The sequence below is a fragment of the Apodemus sylvaticus genome, chromosome 2 (genome assembly GCF_947179515.1).
Source record: "Apodemus sylvaticus chromosome 2, mApoSyl1.1, whole genome shotgun sequence".
NCBI lineage: Eukaryota > Metazoa > Chordata > Mammalia > Rodentia > Muridae > Apodemus > Apodemus sylvaticus.
Window position 1 is genome coordinate 15,554,567 of NC_067473.1, and position 23,571 is coordinate 15,578,137.

Genomic DNA, 23,571 nt, shown 5'->3' on the forward strand with positions numbered 1-23,571 from the left:
ATTCATGTCCAAAATACTAAACACATTATATGGTTACTAATATAAAATGTTCATGCAATTCTCTTAGTAAATGGAGATTCTCTAATGAGTTTTCCAACTACCGTAGAAGAAGGATGTATCAGATTTCTGGTACTAGTAGATACTGTAGATGGACAGTCAATGTCTTCTCTCTCTCTCTCTCTCTCTCTCTCTCTCTCTCTCTCTCTCTCTCTCCCTCTCTCTCTCTGTTTTAATAGCCTAAAGTGTATTTCCTTTATGATGATACTAAAACATAAAATATTGGAAATATGTTTTTTTTGAGAAAGGGTCTCCCCTAGCTGGCATTGTACTCACTGTTTAGAATAGGCTAGCTTACAAGCAGTTATATAGAACAGACTGGTCCCAAGCGCACAAAGGTCCAATTGACTTTATCTTCTGAGTGCTGTAATTAAAAGCTTTCACCACCATGCACAGCAAGAAAGATTTTTGTAATAATATAAATGTGCGGAAACTCAATTCATTGCTGCAGAGTCAATGAACAATATAAGTGCAGATGCAGAGTTCTGTGTTGACTTCAACTGCCTTACTTCAAAAGTCGTGGCTAGAAGCCCTCAACCAGTAAACCTGGAGTGTGGTGATATTTGCAAATAGACCCTTGAAGAACTAAGTTAAAGGAGGCCCTTAGGGTGACCCTAATCCAATCTAGTTTGTTTTTCTCTGGAGAGGAAAGAAAAGACACAGAGAGACATCAGGTTGAGAGCACACAGAGGAACGGGCACCCAAAGAAACATTATGAAAAGAACTTAGGAAAAGCCTATGAGAAGGCCTCGGAGCCAGCCCTGCCGAAGGTTACCTCCCGTGCTTCGAGCTGCCATGACTGTGGCAAAATAAAATTTACTTAAATAAGAATTAATAAATTTTTGTTGTCACAAACTATACTGTGGTTTTGTGTTATAGCATCCTGGGAACAAATGCAAAAGAGACTGCAGGCTTGTTGATTATGTAGTGATATAAAATGCTTCATCAAAAGACACTTATGGTCCTTGTTTAAATTCATTAGCAAAATAAAACAAATGTGATAGAAAAGTTTTGATGTTGGTTATCTAAATTATGGACCTCTACTTTATGCATAATTAGATATTAAAGTGAAATTTCACAAACTCCATTTGTCCAGATTTTTGAAACAAAGTATTTTTTCAAATAATTTAGGATAATAGACCAAAAGTCTACAAACATATGTATATATATATGTTCATATTTATATGTATTAGTGTATATATATATATATATATATATACACACACATATATATATATCACTATGTTAAATTGTAGAAATTATTTCTGATTACAGCTCTACCTACGAAATTTAATACTTATTGACATGTATTTATGTTCAATGACAATTTTGATTTCTTTAAAAGTATGAAATATAGCCTGGTGGTGGTGCATGTCTTTACTCCCAGCACTCAGGAAGCAAAGACAGGCCTTTCTGTGAGTTGGAGGCCAGCCTGGCAGTCAAGGCTATAGAGAAACCCTGACTAAAAATAACCAAAACAACAAAAAAGTACGAAATATATTCTTAAGAACAGTCAGAAAATCTTACAGAACAATTTAAGTGAAATTATAAAGATAAGATTAAAACACTATTGAGATAGCCATTTTTATCCATTAGTTAGGGTAGGCTGGAATTAACCTGGGAATCTGCTTTCTCCATGACTACAGGAAAGTTGTTCCAGATCATTGACCTTACCTACCCTCAATTGAGCTGGGATTAATGATACACCCCAACAAGACAATTAGATGTATTCATTAACTGGTTATCTGTTTTGATGTTGTTATCCTTGTTTTGAGAAAAGGTCTCTCTACATAGCACTGGCTTTCCTGAACTCACTATGTGAACCAGACAGACCTCAACCTCACAGAGGTCCTCTGCCTCAACCTTGTGAGGGTTGGGATAAAAGGCTTCTACCACCATAACCCAGTTATCCTTTCTTAAAATAAGCATATCTTTATTGTTTTGGATGCTTCAAGACTGTTTAACTTTCATACTAGTCTGCATCCTATACCATTCCATACACTATGCCAACAACTCAAATATGAGTTCTTTATTCCTACTCCAGAGAATTGAAGCCCATACTGGGAGCTTCAATGCTAAAGAGAGAAGACTTCAGTAAGATTGCTATGTGCCCATCTTCTGCTATAAATATAATATAATATAATATAATATAATATAATATAATATAATATAATATAATATAATATAATAAAATATAATAAAATATAATAAAATATAATATAATATAATATAATAAATATTACAGTTTGTTCATTAGAATTGTCATGGAATTTTAGTACTCCAAGAGGGCAGAGCTCTCAAATATAGCCACTGTTGTCATAATCTGGGCCTTTGCTCATGATCTAGTTAAGCAGCAAAACACAGACATTGGCTTTTAAGAGCTATAGAGGTATTATACTGTGCCAACTTAGTAAGCTGGAATTACATCCCTTAGACACTTCTCTTCAGTGACTTGTAAGGTTGCTCATCTAAGAAATTTTCCAAAGATGTGGAAGCATGGTGTCACCTATAGCCATAACCCTGTCTAGGTTCTCCATGATGGCACCATGTGAGCATGTTCTAGCAAGTGGGCTGGAAATGCAGCATCTTCCCTATGCCCCAGACATGAGATCTTGTCTTCATCCTTATCTGGTTCCACGGCAATTAGAAGTATCTTCCTAAGTTTAGCAGTTGACTGAAAGGAATGTGATGTAGTGAAAAGTAGCTCCTGCTCTTCCTTGGTACTTTCTCTGTCCACTTCACTTTATTTTCTCTTCTAACAGCAAATTTGGTTGTCTAAAGCATCTGCAGGCACAGTTTGTATGTCAGAAGCAGTGCTCAGCCTACCATAGATTCTTAACCACATCCTACCATTGTTCCAAGTTTGATATCTTTAGTAAAATTTTTTTATATTTCATTTATTTAAATCTGACCTATAAAGAAATTCTAACAGGTGGATATCTTACTAAAACAGAATAACTTATTTGAAATTGCCTACCTAAAAGGGAATAATAGATTTGACCTAATATCTCTCCCTACACATTTGACCTAATATTTCTCCCTATACTACTAATTTAAAATATTCTTATTTATAAATATAACAGTTTAACCTTTCATAAGTGTATGTGGGAGTATAGAAAAATTACATAAGTATTAAAATTATTTCAATATGCTACTAGAAAACACATATTTTAAAAAATTATATATGATATAAATACACATGAGCAGAGACATAAGTATAATCTATATGTAATATACAGTATAGTGTATATTAAGTGTATTTAATATATTCAGTACCTAAATGAAGATTACTGTGAAGTTTCATCAGTGTTCTCATTTTAACATATTAAAGAAAAATTAACATTCTCTGGTACTAGTAACATTTCTAAACAGAATAATGTTTGTATCCTCTCCCCTTTCCCCAACACTCATCAAAAGTAGTGTATCAACACTAACATTAAATGATGCTAAAGAACGTTGGGAAACATTAATGATATTTTGTAGATATGATGGTGATTTATCTTATTGTTCCCTTTTGAATCAAATTAAAGTTAAAAACAGTCAAAAGCTGATGATAGCATATTTATCTTTAAACAGAGTATCATCTGTAAGAAAGCATTCCTAAAGTCAAGGTTAAATCTACAGCATGATGGTCAGTGTAGCCACAAAAGTAAGTAGATATCCACATATATAAATCATGGTGTTTCTTTTTTGTTGTTTTTGTTTGTTTGTTTTTGTTTTGTTTTTTGAGACAGGGTTTCTCTGTATAGCCCTGGCTGTCCTGGAACTCACTGTATAGAAAAGGCTGGCCTTGAACTCAGAAATCCACCTGCTTCTGCCTTCCAAGTGCTGGGATTAAAGACCATTTGGCATAAGAGAAACTGGATATATCGATAATGGCTATCAGAGTTACAGGTGAGTGGGACTCTAAGGACTTCCCACTGTGAGATAGGAAGCCCTCTCTCTGGAATTTCCTGAGATCATGCTAATGGACCATGCAGAGTGTAATACTTACTCTACCTTAAAGTGAATTACTTTGCTCTGTTCCAACCACATCTAAATAATAATTCCGTAGCTAGTGCCAAATGAATCACCGTCTTTCAGGCCACTTACAAATATGCTTGAAATTTCTCAAGATGATCAAATTTAAAATCCTTTTTGGATTAAAAAAAGGTCTGTACTTCAATTACTGGTATTATTTTGCAAGTAAAAATGTTAATGTAACTTACAATAATTGCAAATGTAAACTCTTATATATGAGGCTTGATATAGAAATGTTTATCATTTTATTTTGCTTAAATAATAAAATGTTAATTCAAAAGTTGAACAATGTCTACATTCTACATACATTTAAAGCTACATCTCAGTTTTTTTGTGCATATCATACCTGACAAAAGATACTGAGTTTCTTAATGACTTCTAAAACAAACATGTGTTTGTGGGGCTTGGACTTCTTAATCATGGGAAGCTATGTTTGGATCTCTGCAACCTATGTGAATAGTTGGGTTTGGTGGTACTTTCTGGAGACTAAAATGCAGGAGGAACGCTGGGCTCACTGACCAACCAGTTCAGCAAATGGATGAAATTCAGATTATGTCTCAGAAAAATATATTGGATTGTAACTGACCAAGAAACAAGATATCAATCTGTGGCTTTCACTAACATGTACACCCATACAAAACCATGTGCACAAATGCACTCAAGAAGGAAGCCTTGTCTGTGTCACCAGTCACCAATTACTCTAATAAGATGTGCTGTGATCAGTATCAAGTATTCAGAAAACTCTCAGTTTTTGCAGTCATGGATGTGAAATTTACACTCTAGTCTGTAAATTCAGCTCATGCAATATTTCTCTCAAGTAGGAATACACATATCACATAGAGGAATATACAAATCTAAATTCAATTCTGTTTCATTTAATGAGACAAGAGCTTTGCTGGTCTTCATTCAACATTTGTTAGCTGCATGACTGCAGTACTATCAAATTTCACCAGGAATCATATTTGGAAATACACTATCAATTATAAGATAATCCTCATTGTCAATAAGAACCACTTTCAATACTATAAACAATTATAAACTATCAGACGCAATCTTCTTAAAGCAGGTTATTCTGCTAAGGTTTTGTGGCTAACTGCAGGAGAACGTGGCTCCTGCGTCAGACATAATGGCTTTATTAGTCACAGAATGCAATAGCCATAGTAGCTGCTTGAATTGTACAGTTTGCACAGTGGCATTGTGACAGTGAGAAGACTACTGCCTAGAGTGTGTGGCTCTATACCAGAGGAGTTATAGTAAAATAAATCTTAATATTTAAATCTGGGTGTGTTAAGATACTTTTGAGTTGAATGAGATGGTATGTCACTATGCAATCACACCACACACAAGCCTCAGCCTCCAGAGGAAACGCCCCTTGCTTTTCAAGGCTGCATAAAACCAGCCAATGGCTTCTGAGGGATAATTAATTTTACATTATGCATAATAACAAAAGCACAATTGAAAATCATCTGTGACAATGGTAGTTGATGCAACTGCTCAGACAAAAATGTGACAAAAATATATATTTACAAATTTTGATAGTCAGTGAACGCTTTTGATTTTTGTAGGCTCCAAAATTTGAAGAAAAAAAAAACACTAATAACAGCAACAACAACTCTACCTTGCTTGTAAATTTTTATCAAGCTTTGAAATTCCTAAAACCCACCAACCAAACAAAAACCCTGAAGGTTAGTGACAGCTTTGAACTTTGAAATATTAAATAAAATTTAATGTTAGGCATGCAACTTTTGACATGTATAAGACAAGTGTGACTAAAATTGTGTTACTTGTCAAAAATTAATGCTGTTAAATTCTTGAAATATGAGTCATTTTGATAGAGATGTTATTGTACACAACAATTTTATATGGTCATAACAGTTAAAAACAAGAAAACAAACTCCTTAAAACTACAGCATCCCGGGGTTCAGGTGGCTAACACTGAAATGTATCTGGAAAAGAATTCTGAGAATCTGCTCCTTTTGGTTTCTCTCAGATGGTTGAAATTTTGATTTCCAATGATGCTCAAAATATTTCTAGCAGTCATACGGTTGCCATTTGGTTTTATTGAAACAGTGCAAAGAGAGATGGGTTAGTAGGATAAACAAAGAGGATTCAGAGAGCTATTGATTCAAAACAGATTCTTTTACCAGCTTAGCACAAATTCATTTTGCATTTGCAAAACATGGTCAAGGAAGCTCAGCCACCAGGAAAAATGTACTGTGAACAACTCAGGGGGGGACTTAAAGCCTTGGTAACATCAGCAAAGGGGAGTAGAGGGCCATCAAGGTGCACAGATCATATTTTACATTTCTCATCAAATTATATTTCTAATAAAAAATACATATTTTCCAGTATTTCTCTAGTAATACTGAGAATAAAGGTGATGATAAGCACATCATACCTCTAACAAAAATACTGCACTGATTCTAAAGTTTAGCACTGACACATCAAGCAAAGAGTGCATTAATTAACAAGACAGCGTGTTTCATAAACTGTACTCACTTTTTAACGACCAAAAGTCCCTCAGATTAATGTTATCAGAAATGTCCTCTACTAGCAGATAAATGGCAACGTATCCCACTGAGTGTGTGTGTGTGTGTGTGAGAGAGAGAGAGATAGAGAGAGAGAGAGAAAGAGAGAGAGAGAAAGAGAGAGAGGGGGGAGGGGGAGAGAGAGAGAGACAAGAGAGAGAGAGAGAGAGAGAGAGAGAGAGAGAGAGAGAGAAAGGGGGAAGGGAGAGGGAGGGAGAGAGAGGTGGTGGACAGATTGCCTCTTTACCACAACCTTCACTCTGCAGTAGTTGCTATAAATAAATGTTTGTTGTATATTGGCACAGAGTAATGATGGGTTGGATCCTCCCAAATTCACAAGAGAATAGGGAGGTGGTTACTTCCCCAAATGAGGTTAAAGCCAGAGGCAGAAACTATGCAGGTTCAGCATCATGACACGTGCTGTCTCCTGGATGATGATTCAATTTCAGACACAGACATGAAGCACTTTCCTGGCTGCTTTAAAAGTGATCCATTCTCCAGGTTTACAAGAATACTTGCTGGTTTTGTCTCACTTTTCCTGCTGCATTCTTACATAGCACTGAGTCCTGAGAGGACAGTGCTTCCCCAAGATGATTTGTTTCTAGATCCTTTATTTCCAAGGGAGTTGTGGAAGCAAACGGACAGGAAAGGGTGACCCACATTTTAGAAACCGGAGAACACTCACATGGAAATTACAGTTTACTATTCTTGTAAATGTGAAAGGTCAATTTTTATTGCAATTACTGGTCTGTCCTGAAGTCCTGATGGTTGCAAGGCCTCCACACTTCATTCTTGTGGTCTCCAGCATCACAAGAGCACTTTGAAAGGAATTCCTCTCCATAAATCCCCACTGATCACTATTTACTCAAGATAAAGTACAGAATTTCCATGAAACTGCCCTGGTGTTACTGCATAAATCAGGTATTGAATGAAATATACTTTTTCCTCTCAGTCTTTCTTTTAGATTAGTTATTTATATTATTTCTTAAAATAATAATGGTGCTTGCTCATGCTGATCAAGAAAAAATTGTTAAAGATCTTAACAAATCATCTAATCTTTATCTCACAATCACATGCAAAGAAAAACAGATTGACAGATAGATATGTAAATTAAAGCCTGAAAATAACAAAATCTATTAATGTTTTCAATAAGAAATGTATATATTGAAATGGTGCTGAAGGAAGTTAAACAATAAACAAAATGAATTTAAATAAATTTTCAGTGCATCAACTGTACTTTCAATATCTGGGCAAGGGAAGTCATTATTAAAGAGTCAAAGGCATTAAACAGAAGAATAACATGAGTCATAATTTAACGTTAAGTAGAACTAAGGTAAAACAGTTCATTGAAATAAAACTATTGCATTTTTATTCAATGAAAATTACTGGAGATAATAAAGGATTTGAAAGAAAACAGTCTTACTATAACATAGAGAAATATGAAAGGGCATAGTCACAGTCACAATGCTATAGCCCTACACTAACTACTGTTAACTCTAAAGAATGTAGATCTCAGTGTATCTATCTCTACGATACAATCTGGAGCCATCAACATAGTGTCAGACACAGCCAACACCAAACAAATTCTTTTATTCGTTTTAGTTCTATAGCATCCATAACATTTGTAACAAAATGTTTGACAATCTGAAGTTGTTGGTGTTGTGCTGCAGGTCCTCATTAGTGTGCATGTGTGCATGTGTGTATGTGTGTGTCTGGTCACGCTCACATATGGGTACTTGCACACAGGAAGGATGGGGACAGGTGTCCACATCAGTGTCTTTCCTATATTTGCTTTCCACCTTTCTTGTTTGGCACAGAGTGTCTCATGGAGCTTGAAGCTCATAAATCTCGTTAGGTGAGCTGTCCAATGAGCTTCAAGAATCTGCCTGTCTTTGTACATTCACAGGCCAGGATTCCCAGAGTGTTCTGCCACTCCAGGATTTTTCTTTGGGTCCTGCTTGCATAGTAGGCACCTTAGCAAAAGATTTATCTCCTCAGTCCAAAGAAACATTTCCTTTTATGTTAACTTCTTACATAAAACTAAAATATTTGAAAGATTTTTAATGAATTAGCTTCAAATCTTTATTCTGAATTACTTTATTTGCTGGTCTGATAAAATGGAATATTGTAGTTTATAACTGCACACTCTGACTTTTGATCCAGCTCCAACCAGATTTCTCTTAACAGCACACTCAGGGTTTCTATGTGCATCCCTGAATTGTCCAGTTTTAGCAAAATGATTCTGGCAATTTAGAACATCCTTGGCCTCTAATGTCTCACCAAATTCAGTACCCCAAATTCTCTGGTGTTAATTTTTTGGGTTGCCCTCAAAACCAATCCTTTGAATGCATTAGCCAGAATTCTCTAAATCCTAGGCATTTAATCATGGTATTTTACATCAAACCTCACCCTACTTCGCTGTAAATCTCTACTTCTCCTTGTATTTTGATTGGAATCTGATTTTTCTATGCAGCTACAAATCCAATCGAATAGGGCTCAGTGTCTTTAAGTAGTCTCACGGGTGATTTTTAATGTTCTGCCTGTGTTTAGCAGGTAATTTCCAATGGCAGACTTCCAGTTGCTATTGATAAGCAGATACACCAGGGTTGGGAACTTCTATGTCTTTTGTTCTTCAATCCATCTTCTTTCAGCAGCGTCTATGTTATTAACTGAGACAGCCATTTTTTACCAGTAAATTTAAGTCTCCATGTTAGGCAGGGGCTGACAATCAGATTGCCTTTTGATAACACCTGCTTAGACATAGATGTTGGAAACACACAGGAGGAATTTCTTCTAAGTGTTAATATTTAAATTAGACAAAAGCTTTTGGTATATCTGTGTTTCAGATATCGTGAAATAGTGATAAGGCATAAAGTAGAGTATGTATTATAGTTAAATTATAGTAATCTATTTACTAATAAGGTTGAACTGTTTTTAAGGTATGTTTAGATTTGAAGCTTTACTTCCAACCTCTTGCATACTTTGTTATCAAGGTTACCTAAGGAAGAAATGACCTTTTGTAAAAGTTATTTACCTCATGATGAATGATAAATTCATTTTAGCATTGCATAATTGTGTTTGACTCCATAGTGTTTAGGATACTGTAAATTACAACGTAATTGAATAGTAACAGGAAGGATAGAAAGACTAGTAACAAAATATCAAAGAAAGATAAAAAAAAGAAAAACAAAATGTACTGTGTAGAAAGAACACAAAGGCAATTTTATAATGATAACCTTGGGACAAATTATCATTCAAGAGGAACCAATATGAATTAACTCTACCTGTACAAATTTAACTCTACCTATACAAATAATTTGCATTTAATATAGGAATGTATGAAACAATATTTCATCTCATTAATTATTGTCTCCACATATAAACCATCAAAGAAATTATTGTTATTACTACCTACTTTCTTTATATAAAATTATGTTTCCATAATTGAACAATATCACTTACTCTCCCAGGGATTAGTTCCACAGCTAAAGAATGATGTTCAAAAGAATACAAGAGAAGAGATCACATAGTAGTAAATTACTTAAATTGCTTAAGAAATTACTAAAATAATTTAGGAGATTAATGCTTACCAGGATATCTTTTCCAGCCCATTTGCATTCATCTCTCCTGGTATAAGATACTGGCCACACAATCTAAGGATACAGAAGAATCATATTTTTATGCAATTAAATTTGCTAAGAGATCCAGTATTATGTAATATTTTTTATTTGTTAGGTACAGCTTAGGGAAAGAAATACTATATGCAAGAATCTTTTAAATTTGACTGTCTTTGAGCAATAGCTAATACATTTCTATATTCTAAAGTCATGTATTCTCCATCTATAAACTAATTTTTGCAATGTATGAAACTAGAGTTGGGACTCTATTAAAGGGATTCATAGGTCTGAGCAGTACAGTGTGGGAATAATTGCTAAACCAAATTCTAACATGGCTATAAATGGTGAGTCCTGAAATGTTTGGAAAATACAGCTCATGAAATAATCTCTTTCTTGATTGCCCTCTTTCTCTCTCCATATAAAAATAAGAAAAATTTAAAAATAACAACACATGCTTTGAGATGATGAAAGTAGAAACAAAGAAAAAATATAGTTCTGAAAAACTGCTTCTTTGTCTGGGCCTGGTGTTTATTAGTTATAATCCAGTACTTGGGAAGCTTAAAGACGTCCCAGGACTTTCATTTATTATGGATCCAGTCAAAGTAGAAGAACCATGATGCTACTGATGGTGGCTTAGATAGTTGAACACAATTTCTCTATAATAGCAATATAAATACTCTCATCTATATTTTAGTATAAAAGTTTCGAAATTCTAAGTCCAAAAAATTTTCCATGGCTTTTAATTTTAATAGGTCTTTTCTCCACAGGGTAAAAGAAGGTACTATTTCTTCAATAGTTTTCTCTTCTAGTTATACTTGTTAATTTCCATGGGGAAATGTCATACATTAAATACAAATCCAGAGTCAGTGGCAGTTTATTATTTATGTGTGCTAGAAAGCTTTTAGCCTTGGAATGATTGATTACCATTCATTTGAAGCCTCAAGATAATTCACTGTAAATGGTCACAAGCTCAGGTAAAGATTGAGATTTCAACCCAGGGAATTGGAACCCCAAGTGCAGCAGACTTATAAACAAGAGTTTAGGAGTCATTGAAATAACATATGATTCCTTGAGACATGCATTTCAAGTTCATATTAACAAACACGATGTTAAGAATACAATGGTAACTTGTCAGTTTTTATTTTTAAATTCTTAATTTGTTTATTCTTTTCTAGGCAATTTTCTGCACATATGTGTTTGTGTGTCTAAATTAAAACTGAGATAAAACCTGTTCCACATAATGTAGTCACATATTTAAGACATTCAAAAATAGTTCATTGATCATATTTATGAATGAACATCACTCTGAACCTTGACATTCTAGAGGACAATCCCATGACCATTTGTCTTCAAGTGGGCAATTGAAGTCATGGGGTTTTGTCTTTTAAATTTGAAGTTCACAGTGGTTGAGGATGAGATATAATGTTTCTCTATCCAATAATAAACTAAGATTTATTGTTATAGAAAACTTCTAGATAAGTTGTGCTAAAATTAAAAAGTACTCATACACACACATATTTATATATTAGAACAAATTGATTTTAGAGAACAATTTTTTTCACTTTTCTATTTCTTAATTGTTTTTGCTAAACAATTATTGGTCTTATTTTGTGCTTTTCACTTCTGTCAAATATTAGTAATTTTATAATCATATTACATACTTTTTCTTTACTAAAAAACTAGTTAACTACAAATGTCTTAGTTTCTGACTCCATTACTTAAGGTACTTCATGATCTGCGTTACATGTGTGCATGTTTATGTGAAGATGTATATGCACAAGTGTGACCTCTAGAACCTAATGTTGAGTATCTTTATTAACTGCGCTCCTTTTCATTTTTACTGTAATGCTAGTGAACCATGAGCAGATAGACATGCCTTGACTGGCTGACCAGCAAGGTGCTCTTGTGTCAACCTCCCAAGAGCTACGATTACAAGACTGTTCTATGATCCTGGCACCTTAAGTGGATACTGTAAACAGAACACAGGTTGTCATGCTTGCCCTTAAAGCATGTGGATCTACCTCACCTACACAATTCCAGCATTTTGATGTACTGATTCGGTTCTTTTAAAATTCGGACATAATTTATTTCATTGCAAAGTTTATAATATGTGTCCAAAGGAAAGTATTAAATAAAAACTTTACATAATTAGAGGTAGTATGTGTACATCTCTCTCTGTCTATCTATCTATCTATCTATCTATCTATCTATCTATCTATCTATCTATCTATCATCTCTCTACCGACAACTCAAATATGAAGTTTACAAAACATCAAAAGTTATCCTCATAATTTTTAACAAATATGATACCCTAAAGTTAAAATAGCAAATGTTCTAAGTTTCTACTTCACTTAATAAAGAATGGTTTCTTTGTATAAGATATCCACACAAAGTTTTTTAGTTTTTGACCATTTAAAAGTTGATTGTGGGAGGTAGAAGAAGAGGGACCCAGAGAGGCAGAAAGGAGGGGGTTGAAATAAGGGTGGCAGTGTCAGAAACTTAAGGAGATGTGAGAGAGGTAGAGAGGGTCAGGAAATCAAATGAAAAATACTTATGGAAGAATAAGCTAGAGGTTTTTATTGCTGTTTTATTTTGTTTTTTAAAATGACCAAAAATAGTACTATGATATTTTCATCCTTGTTGATAATGTATTAGCATACTGTTGTCATTCATTATATATATATAAAATGTCTGAAAAAATAATTTTGAAATAATTGTGTATGTTGTCCTGATAATAAGTAGCTGTAGAATATCACAAAAGCTTCAGTGTTTAAAAATAGATTATATATGGTAAAGTAAGTGTACCTTTTGAAAATCTTTAATATTCACCAAGTTGAATGAAAATATATGATCTTTTGCTCCCACATACAGTCTACTCCGTTCCTCATCCAGAAGGAAGGTGTGATAACTGGAGCTGTTGGCCAAGCCATTGAAAGTGATCACATTGTTGGATTCCAACATTTCTGAAAGGTAACCAAACATGACAGAGGTTATTAATGTGAGGTCCTTTATAAGCAGATACTATTGGCACATACTGATCTGACGTTCTGCTGTCAGTGGCAGGCAGTTCTTACTCTTCATGCTATTAAATTCACAGAAACCAACTTTTCTTTATGATTCTTCAATATTAGAATAATAGCAAACGCTTTGCTGGTCTTATTTCCAAGAAGTACATGCCTAAAGAACGAAAGGAATGAAATAATTCGTTATGGAAATGGAGTCTATTGAAGTATCTTCAAATGTTCATTGGCTAGTGACCTGGTCATTCTTCAGTGTCAGGTTCCTCAAAAGGAAGACGAGGAGTTCAGAAAATAAAGATGATAGATAACTTACTGATCAATCGGGAGATCAAGCACAAGATATGTCTTATTCCAAGATGCTTAATTATTGAGTACAACATTGTAATATACTTTTTAGGGAAAATGAGACATACAAGTCAGAAAATAACATTCAATGGGACAAAGCCATCAGGAGGCTAATCAAGCAATGTACAAAGGGAACAAAGCAAATCTCAAGTAAGTTACAGACTGAGGGCTGAAAGCCTTGGGGCTGGTACCACAGCCCCTCAAGGTAAGACCAGTCATGTTCTCAGGATTTCGAAAACACTAGCTCTCCTGAAGCCATTGTTCTAGGCCATGGCTTGCCTTGATAAGCAAGTACCTAGTTGTAGACAAGGAACTAAGTTCCATCTCCTTATGTCAGAGCCTCAGGGAAAGTCTTGGATCAGCCTGGCTCTCAACAGAGTAGAATCTTGTGTATGTGCCTCTTTAATGGTGTGACGACTCAAGTGCTTTTATTTGTCCCAAGCCATTAGTTACAAGGACACTATGGTGTCAACAAGTTAGTTGAAATGTGGAGTATGTATCCCTTAACGCCTTAAGTACTTCAGATTGTTCTACTAGGACATTTCAGTGTCTTGGGACCACCTAATATTCTATACTACATAAACACTCTAGTATTTAGGAGCTAAAACATAGAATGGTATCCAGTCACCTATTAAATGTGTTCATTTTTATATATGTCTGGCTTACATTTTCTCTCTCTTGCATCATCTCTATGTGATAAAAAATATTGCAGTATTTTGAACTGTGCCCTGAATTTTGTCCCATAATACTTAATATACGATTAGTAATATATTTTACTATAAATATATGTATTTATATTTATATGATTTAATGTCATTAGTAATAAATTTTGATGTGAATCTACAAAAATATAGATTCTTCCAAAGAGAGTAACAGCAATGCAAGTATTGTCTCTTCCTTAACCCATAACTTACAAAAAAAAAATAAACAAAAATCCTTGGCATATTAGAGATTGCCTTGCTTTATTTATGTCTTTACCATTTTTTAAAATAACAAATATGAGTTCTATAGGGGAATATAGAGCAAACATTTTAAAATTCAGGTCAGGCTAGAGCCATTTTCCCTTATGTTATCCTATTGGACCTTCCAACGTCCTTGGGAATACATGAACCTTCATGTACTCTTTGTCCTTCAATGTTACTATTTGTGACTCCTTCAATGACATGTTCCCTTAAAAAATGGCATCTAGTCTTACAATCTCTTTCACTGTTCTTTCTAAGTCTCAAAGCTATAACATATCCTACTTCCAGAGAGTCCAAATTATAGGTACTCAAGCAAACTTAAAACATGTCTAAAAAAGGCAGTAGTGGCACTTTGGAGACAAAGTCAGGTGGAACTTTGAGTTCGGCGCCAGCCTAAGCTACAGAGTGAGTTGCAGTAGAACTAAGGCTACACAGAGAAACCCTGGCTTGAAAAACAAAAAACAAAAAAGTGTGTCAGCTCAGCTAAAATAAATTTTAAAAGCAATAAACAATGGAAGGGTCATCTAAACATGAATTTTAATTACAAACACATAGGAAGTATATGAGAGAGGCTGAAGTATCAAGTATAAGGAATTAAGGAAAAATTGTTACTTTAGTGATATCCTGTTATAAGAAAAGGAACATTATCAGAGTTCCTGTGTTGTAGGAATGCATACTACAAACAACTCTTCACACCGTGGACCTCAGTAATATAGAAAATGAGATGACTAATATGTCTACCAAGAGTTATTATGAAGAAGAAAACAGAACAGTAGTTTACATAATTTGTACTCAAGTAAAGATTATCTGTATAACTTAAAAATAAATATAAGCATTTCTGATCTTAAAAATTAGGCTCCACAACTCTGATGACTTTAGCCAAAAACAACAACAACAACAACAACAACAAAACTAAAACAAAAAACTAAAAAAGGGGAGATAGAAACTGTAGAGACCACTTCTCTAGACCACTAGGCACAGTACCTAGTGATGGATGAGGTCACCCACCAATCTCAAAAATTTTAACCTACAAATGTTCCTGATGAAGGAAAGACAGGGACAAAAAAATGGAACAGAGACTGAAGAAAAGGCCATCCAGAGATTGCCCCACCTAGGGTTCCATCCCTTCTGCACAAACCAAACCTAGACACTATTTCTCATGTCAACAAGCACTTGCTGAGAGGAGCCTAGTATGTCTGTTACCTGAGAGTTTCTACCAGTACCAGACAAATACAGATGTAGACACTCATATCCAACCATTGAATTTAGCCTAGGGACCCAATGGAAGAGCTAGGGAAAGGGCCGAAGGAGCTTAAGGGGATTGCAACCCCATAGGAAGAGCAATATTAACTAACTGGACCAGCCATAGATCCTAGGAACTAAATAACCAGCCAAAGAATATACATGGAAGGACCCATAGCTCCAGACACATATGTAGCAAAAGATGGCCTTATCTGACATCAATGGGAGGAGAGGCCCTTGTTCCTGTGAAGGCTTGATGCCCCCAGCATAGGGTGATGCTAGAGTAGTGAGGTGGGAGTGGGTGAGTAGATAGAGGAGCACCCTCATAGGGGCAAAGGGGAGGGGGGAGAGGGGAGATAGTATGGCGGTATGTGGAGGGCTAACCAGAAAGAGGGATATCATTTGAAATGTAAACTAATACAATGATTAATAAAAAAGAATTAGGGTCCATATGGAATATGGACTTTAAATACTACACTTACATCTATCTTACTAAGTGATCTGTATTACACACTTCATCACTGAAGTGACAGATGCCTGAGCAAAACAACTTAAGGGAGGATATACGTGGACTAACAGTTTCACAGTTTGTCCTTTATGTTCTACTAGTTTCATTTCTTTTAAGACTGTGGCAAGGAAGAGTCATCATGGATAAAGGGGACAGGAATGGAAAGCTCTTCACATCGTGGTAGCCAGGAAGCCAAGGGCAGCACACAGGAGCAGTGACAAGACATATCATTCAAAGGTATTCCCTCAATGATGTCTTTCCCACATCCAGGCCCTGCCTCCCATTTCCCATCCCATACATAATGCCTTAACATTATAAATCTATCAATAAATAAATGTACTGATTAAGCTTAAGCCTGTACTTCTCAGTGTGTGGCTTGACCTCCTGGGGACTAATGCTTCAACAGAAGAGGTTTGGAGGATACCATATTCAAAATATGTCAGGTACTAATATTAGCATTGGTAATTTTATATAGGGAAGGATAGAAGCAATTTTATATAGGGAAGGATAGGGAAATGATAGAAGCATGAAATATTGTAATACTAATGCTAAAATATGTATAATATTAAATATACATACTTTGTTTTAAGAACAATGAAGTATTTTATTATCTTCTATATCATCAATTCTAAATAATAAAAATGACTTTGTACACTATAATGTTAAACAGTGAAGGGACCCTTCCAACTGAAGACTATGTTACTAGATGAATGTAAGTTTGGCAAGAACTGTGTATATCTTCATAAAGATAGTTACAGTTTTGGTAGCTTATATATGAAATCACCCTGGAAACAAACTACATATTTAAAAATGGACCTGTGAATTCAGTTCATTAAAAAAGAATATTTTCCTTGGTAGAAGTTCTTTTCCATTGTTCTAAAATGTACTTATTTTTGCATCAATACCTTTTCTCTAAATTTGTAATAATAAAAGCCTTTGGCAAAGATATGCAAATTCTAAAAGAATCTTTTTGGGACCCTTATACAGTGGTCAATATGAACTTTCTACACTATTTCCTAAGTTCAAATACCTTTCTTCCACTAAATCTCATTCTCAATATTGTCTTCTCTTTGTTTAAATTTATGATTGTGATTTTCTTAGTTGTCAATACACTATGTATACTCAATGGTAAGTATTTTCAACTCTGAATTTCCTTCTGCAAAATCTAGGCTATTCCTTCATCATTTCTGTTAGACTTTACAGTGACTTAAGCTGGTATCCGTGCCAAGACAAATCTTCTGTAATGTGAGATGCTGTTTAGCTTTCCTCTACCTTTTCCTGTATTCTTGGCACTCGCACTTTATCAAAGAGCAACTGACAGCATTTTTAAAACAACATATACTTCTAAGATGTTAGTGTGACTACAACACATCCATGCAGTCTACAGATTTTGTAACGGAATTAATTATTAGGGCTATAACTCAGTATCATTGTGAGACATCACTTCTCCTACTTCATGATGTGCCAGCCATATTGAGAAGCAATAAGGAAGATTATAAAAAAGATTTCTTTTCATAAATTTGATAAGTAAATTTAAACAAGTACTTCATTTTCCATATTTTCAGCAAATGATATATGCTTAATGATTTGTTAAATATTAGTGACAAATACACTGATGTAACTCCATAGAATCTGCACCCAGTGAGCAGTGTTGTCAGCACTGTGAATCAGGACATTGTATACAACAGGAATAAAGATATAGGGGACTATATCTTGGCAGGAAAATCAATGTATATCATTTTAAGCAGCATTGTGATTGGTTATAGATAAATTACATTCTCTTTTAAAAAGTTTTAAAGTGGTGTTTGGAATCCCCAAATTGTAGATTAGCTTGCACAGAGCTAAACTAAGCGACTACATTCGATCTGCCATCAGAATGAACTTCTCTTCTCTGTTTGAGAGCTGTGATTTGTTTTCCCACACCCTTACCTATCACAAAGTTTCTTTTGATTCATTTAAAAAGAAAAAAATAAACAGAAAATAGCCATAAAACATAATCACTATCAGTCATTATTTAAGATACTGAAACATGATTTTATAAACTACCATTCCTCAATATTTTACCACAGGTCATATGAAATGGGTAATTTATCTTAAACTTCTACATGATGATTCACCTCTCTGTAATAAAATATATAGATTCTGTGGCATTCTGGGTAAATTTAGACTAAACACAGATTTAGACCTATAAGGATACCCACTGACTGAGTCAAATTCTGAGAGAGGGAGTGAAGTCAATATTCATCCAAACATTCTAGACTGGCCAAACTTCCGCTCCTTCAGTGGGATGCTGAGGCTTTGTTTGCTGCTCCTTCACATTTGTCATTTTTTCTCGTGCATTTCTAACCAGTTCGTTTTCTTCCCTCCTCTCTCCCTCCACCCCTATCTCTCCCTCCTCCAAGTTTTATAGCAGGAAGGACACCAGGACCCCACAAGTTGCTAGACTCAAATGAATTGCTTGTATTCATTGATGGCTTTAGGCTCATGGATTTTTCCCATGACTTAAACCTTGTCCTTTTCTTACAACAAACATGCCTTTTGAAAATCATCAAAGACTGCGTCTATAAGATGCCAAAACATTTTGACTAAATGATGACCACCTCTAGATATTTGTAAATATTGTGAAGTCCAGTGAGGTTAAACAAGTTCACAGCCTACATTTCAGGGTTACATAGATACTCTCCCCTCCTCTTCTTTCCCCTCCTCACTTGGTCTTTCAACTTTGTGCTATGCCCCCTGAGAAAAGAAAACCAAGTGCTAGTGTCTAGTACTATCAGTTCGCTTGTTTTCGCTTCAGGGTTTTATGTTATTAAGTATTAGATTTTCAAACTTTCCAGCATGCAGATTTTTTTCCTCAGGCTCTTGGTGTCCAACACTGCTGAAATATAAACTTTGTGGAGAAAACACATTTCTGTCACTGAATTTTTTCATTGCATAGGCCGATTCAATATACATCCTTTTATTTCACAGGTGATTCTAAGTGTATATTCTCAATTTATAAATTTGGAAAGTATTACTAGAATAGGTTTCAAAACTCTATCTTCTAATTTTAATAGGAACAAGCATCAAAACATGTGTATTTGCATAATATAATCACAAGCAAACTTACTTGACTAAGGAAAATGACATTTGGAAACAGCAGTCTTAACCTCTTTGCCTATTATTTTGTTTCAAATTCCTTCAGCTTCTTTCCTTATCTCACTGAAACTATATCAAAACCTCTCTTTTCCAGTTGCTGTACACATATGTAGATGACATGGATAATCATCTTTAAAAAAAAGACTCAGATTGGCCCCCTAAAAAGGTCCTAGCTGTTCTTAGTTGAGCCTCGAGTAAAGGACCATTTCTAAACTGGGAATGGCAGCTGCAATTCTGAATCCCATACTGTATGCAAGCAGCAAGCATCTCAAACCATTGTGCAGGTCCTGAATGTTACAATGTCCAAGTCCTTTTAAAGCATCAAGAAATGGACCAGTAGTGATAACATTTTTTGAAATTTATCATCATCATCATCATCATCATCATCATCATCATCATCATCATATCAATGTCTTGACCTGTAGATCAGGCTGGACTGGAACTTACAATCCATCTCTGACTCATGGATTCTGGGGATGGCAGTCCTCTGTTCCTGTCTATTTATGCTACTCCCAATCTGACCTAATTATTCACTTCTCTATATTTAATAGTGATGATCATAATTCAGTAAAAGTACATACAGTTCCTTGTAGGTGTAACACATTTGTCTGGGTTTGGTGACTGTATAAGAGATGGATGCCCAGGTGGGGCAGTCTCTGGATGGTCTTTCCTTCAGTCTCTGCTCTACACTTTATCTCCATGTTTGTAATGTGAGTATTTTGCTCCCCTTTCTAAGAAGGGATGAAGCACTCACACTTTGGTCCTCATTCTTCTTGAGCTTCATGTGGTCTGTGAATTATAACTTGGGTATTCGGAGAATTTTGGATAATATGCACGTATGTATGCCCTCTGTGTTCCTATGTGATTGGGTTGCCTCACTCTGGATAATATTTTCTAGTTCCATTCATTTACCTAATAATTCATGAAGTCATAGTTTTTAATAGCTGAGTAGTACTCTATTGTGTAACTATACCACATTTTCTGTATCTGTTTCTCTGTAGAGTGACATCTGGGTTCTTTCTAGCCTCTGGCTATTATAAATAAGGCTACTATGAACATAGTGGAGCATGTGTTCTTGTTATATATTGTAGAATATTTTAGGTATATGCCCAGGAGTGGTATAGCTGGGTCCTTAGGTAATACTATATCCATTTTCTAAGAAACTGCCAGACTGATTTCCAGAGTGGTTGTACCAGCTTACAATCCCACCAACAACGGAGGAGCGTTTCTCTTTCTCCACATCCTTGCCAGCATCTGCTGTCACCTGAGATTTTGATCTTAGCCATTCTGACTGGTGTGAGAAAAATGTTGAAAGGAGCCTGCTATAGCTGTCTTCTGAGAGACTCTTCCAGAGCCTTACAAATACAGAGGAGGATTCTCTCAGCCAACTTGGAGACTGAGTGCAGGGTCTCCAATGGAGGAGTTAGAGAAAGTATTGAAGGAGCTGGTGGGGTTTACACCACCATAGGAGAAACAACAATATCAACCAACCAGACTCCCCAGAGCTCCCAGGGACTAAGCCATCAACCAAGAAGCATACACGGAGGGACCCATGGCCACAGCCACATATGTGGCAGAGGATGGCCTTGTCAGGCATCAATAGGAGGAGAGGTCCTTAGTCCTATGAAAGCTAGATAAATTCCCCAGTGTAGGGGAATTCAAGGGCGGGGAGACAAGATTGGACAGATGGGTGAAGGAACACCCTCATAGAAGATGGGGAGGGGGAATTGTATAGGGTGTTTCAGGGAAGCGGGAAAACCAGGAAAGAGCATAACATTTGAAATGTAAATAAAGAAAATATCCAATAAAAAATTTTAAAAAAGCCATATGATATAAGAAGGAAAAGGCAATAACAGTGCCTTGTAGACCCAAAGTGCTAAAAGAAACATTAATTCATACCTAACAATGCTATAAGATGGAATTCTCATTTCTTTTTTACCTAGTACAGGACTCATTTCAGCTAGCCTATTAAGAATATTTGAGATCACACAGTAAGTATGAAAGAGAGTGGGGATATCTACTTCTACCTGACATGAGAGGTCAGCCTCTCTCAAGTTTTCTTCACTGTCTTTAAAAAGACTGCATTTTGGAGGATATTAAAAGCTAATGAGTGGGATGTTTGGTTTCTTCTTTCTATCACATCACTTACTTTAGTTAACAGCCTCTTAAATATTTATATTACTGTATCTACCCTGTGCTTGGTCTTTTTACAAAGAAGAAACTCTGTGGTCAATTTTATCTACAACTATGCATTTTACCATGAGCAGTATTTTGATGTGCCTCAAATGTATACCTTGTAAGGCAGATTACCCTCCCAAGGCCAAACAAAGGCTTAGAAGAAACCTCTGTTTAGATGTTGCGCAAACATCTTAGACTCTGGACGACTTACACAGAACTCACCCCTTTTGTTCTTTCTATTACTGACATCACCAACATTCTGCATGTTTTACGCAGTTGCGAGGATCACTCATCCAGAGGTCCACACAAGCCAGAGCTGCTTCATCATCCCCAGATGCAATCTATCACTACAGTTTTACTTAACACAGTAATTTGTCCTGTGTTTGCTCTTGCTTACAAATGCATTGCCAGTGTCTTAGTTTAACTCCCCATAACATTTTCCTTGAATAATTGTAGCTTTCTTCTAACTGAACTTCCTCTCTAGGTTTACACAGTAAATGCACTGACCCCAGAGGACTCTTTCCACAAAACACGTATACTTTATACTGTCAAGAGATGACTAAGCTAACAACATGTTTAATCTGTCTTCTTCCTTGCATCTCAGGGAAAGGGGCAGGGATGCATAGAGAGACAAGAACACAAGAAACAAAGAAAATATACATAAAATATGAAAATGCACCTGAACAAAATATTAAAATATTTTGTTAAAATATGAAATAAAAGGATATCTTAAATATTTTGACACAAAATCTTGAAATACTCATATAAAATTCCATATCTTCCAGATTATAAAGAATTATTAAACAAAATGGTAAACAATAAATGTTTCATTGACAAACTTTTACCCTAGAAAAAAATCTTACATAATATCTTTTCCTATAACATTATTGATAAAATATCCATAGATGAAATATCCAGGATAGCTAAAACTATTCTCAACAGTAAAAGAACTTCAGGGGGATTCAGTATCCCAGACCTCAAACTTTACTACAGAGCAATAGTGATAAAAACTGCATGGTATTGGTACAATGTCAGGCAAGCTGATTAATGGAACAGGATTGAAGACCCAGAAATGAACCCACACACCTATGGTCACTTGGTCTTTGACAAAGGAGCTGAAAGCATCCAGTGGAAAGAAGATAGCCTTTTCAACAAATGGTGCTGGTTCAATTGGAGGTCAACATGCAGAAGAATGTGAATCGACCCATTCTTATCTCCTTGTACTAAGCTCAATTCCAAATGGATCAAGGACCTCCACGTAAAACCTGACACACTGAAACTAATAGAAAAGAAACTGGGGAAGACCCTTGAGGATATGAGCACAGGGGAAAGTTCCTGAATAGAACACCAATAGCTTATGCTCTAAGATCAAGAATTGAGAAATGGGACCTCATAAAACTACAAAGTTTCTGTAAAGCAAAGGACACTGTCAAAAAGACAAAATGTCAACCAACAGATTGGGAAAGGATCTTCACCAATCCTAAATCTGACAGAGGACTAATATCTAATATATACAAAGAACTCAAGAAGGTAGAACCCAGAGAACCAAATAACCCCCATTAAAAAGTGGGGTACCGAGCTAAACAAAGAATTTTCACATGAAGAACTTCGGAGGGCTGAGAAACACCTTAAGAAATGTTCAGCATCATTAATCATTAGGGAAATGCAAATCAAAACAACCCTGAGATTTCACCTCACACCAGTCAGAATGGCTAAGGTCAAAAACTCAGGAGACAGCAGGTGCTGGCGAGGATGTGGAGAAAGAGGAACACTCCTCCACTGCTGGTGGGATTTTAAGATGGTGCAAACACATTGGAAATCAGTCTGTAGGTTCCTCAGAAAACTGGGCATGACACTTCCTGAGGACCCTGCTATACCACTCCTGGGCATATACCCAGAGGATTCCCCAGCATGCAATAAGGACACATGCTCCACTGTGTTCATAGCAGCCATATT

At 35.5% G+C, this 23,571-nt stretch overlaps 1 protein-coding gene across 1 annotated transcript in view; it reads right to left on the reverse strand.

The window, feature by feature from the left end:
- Sema3a (semaphorin 3A) overlaps nucleotides 1-23,571 on the reverse strand; it is a 204,118-nt gene that overhangs the window by 129,787 nt on the left and 50,760 nt on the right. Inside the window, exons 3-4 of the mRNA XM_052173131.1 lie at nucleotides 13,028-13,185; nucleotides 10,196-10,258 (exon numbers count right to left, since the gene is read on the reverse strand). Coding sequence (XP_052029091.1) covers nucleotides 10,196-10,258; nucleotides 13,028-13,185 — 221 coding nt within the window. The remainder of the gene's footprint in view (nucleotides 1-10,195; nucleotides 10,259-13,027; nucleotides 13,186-23,571) is intronic.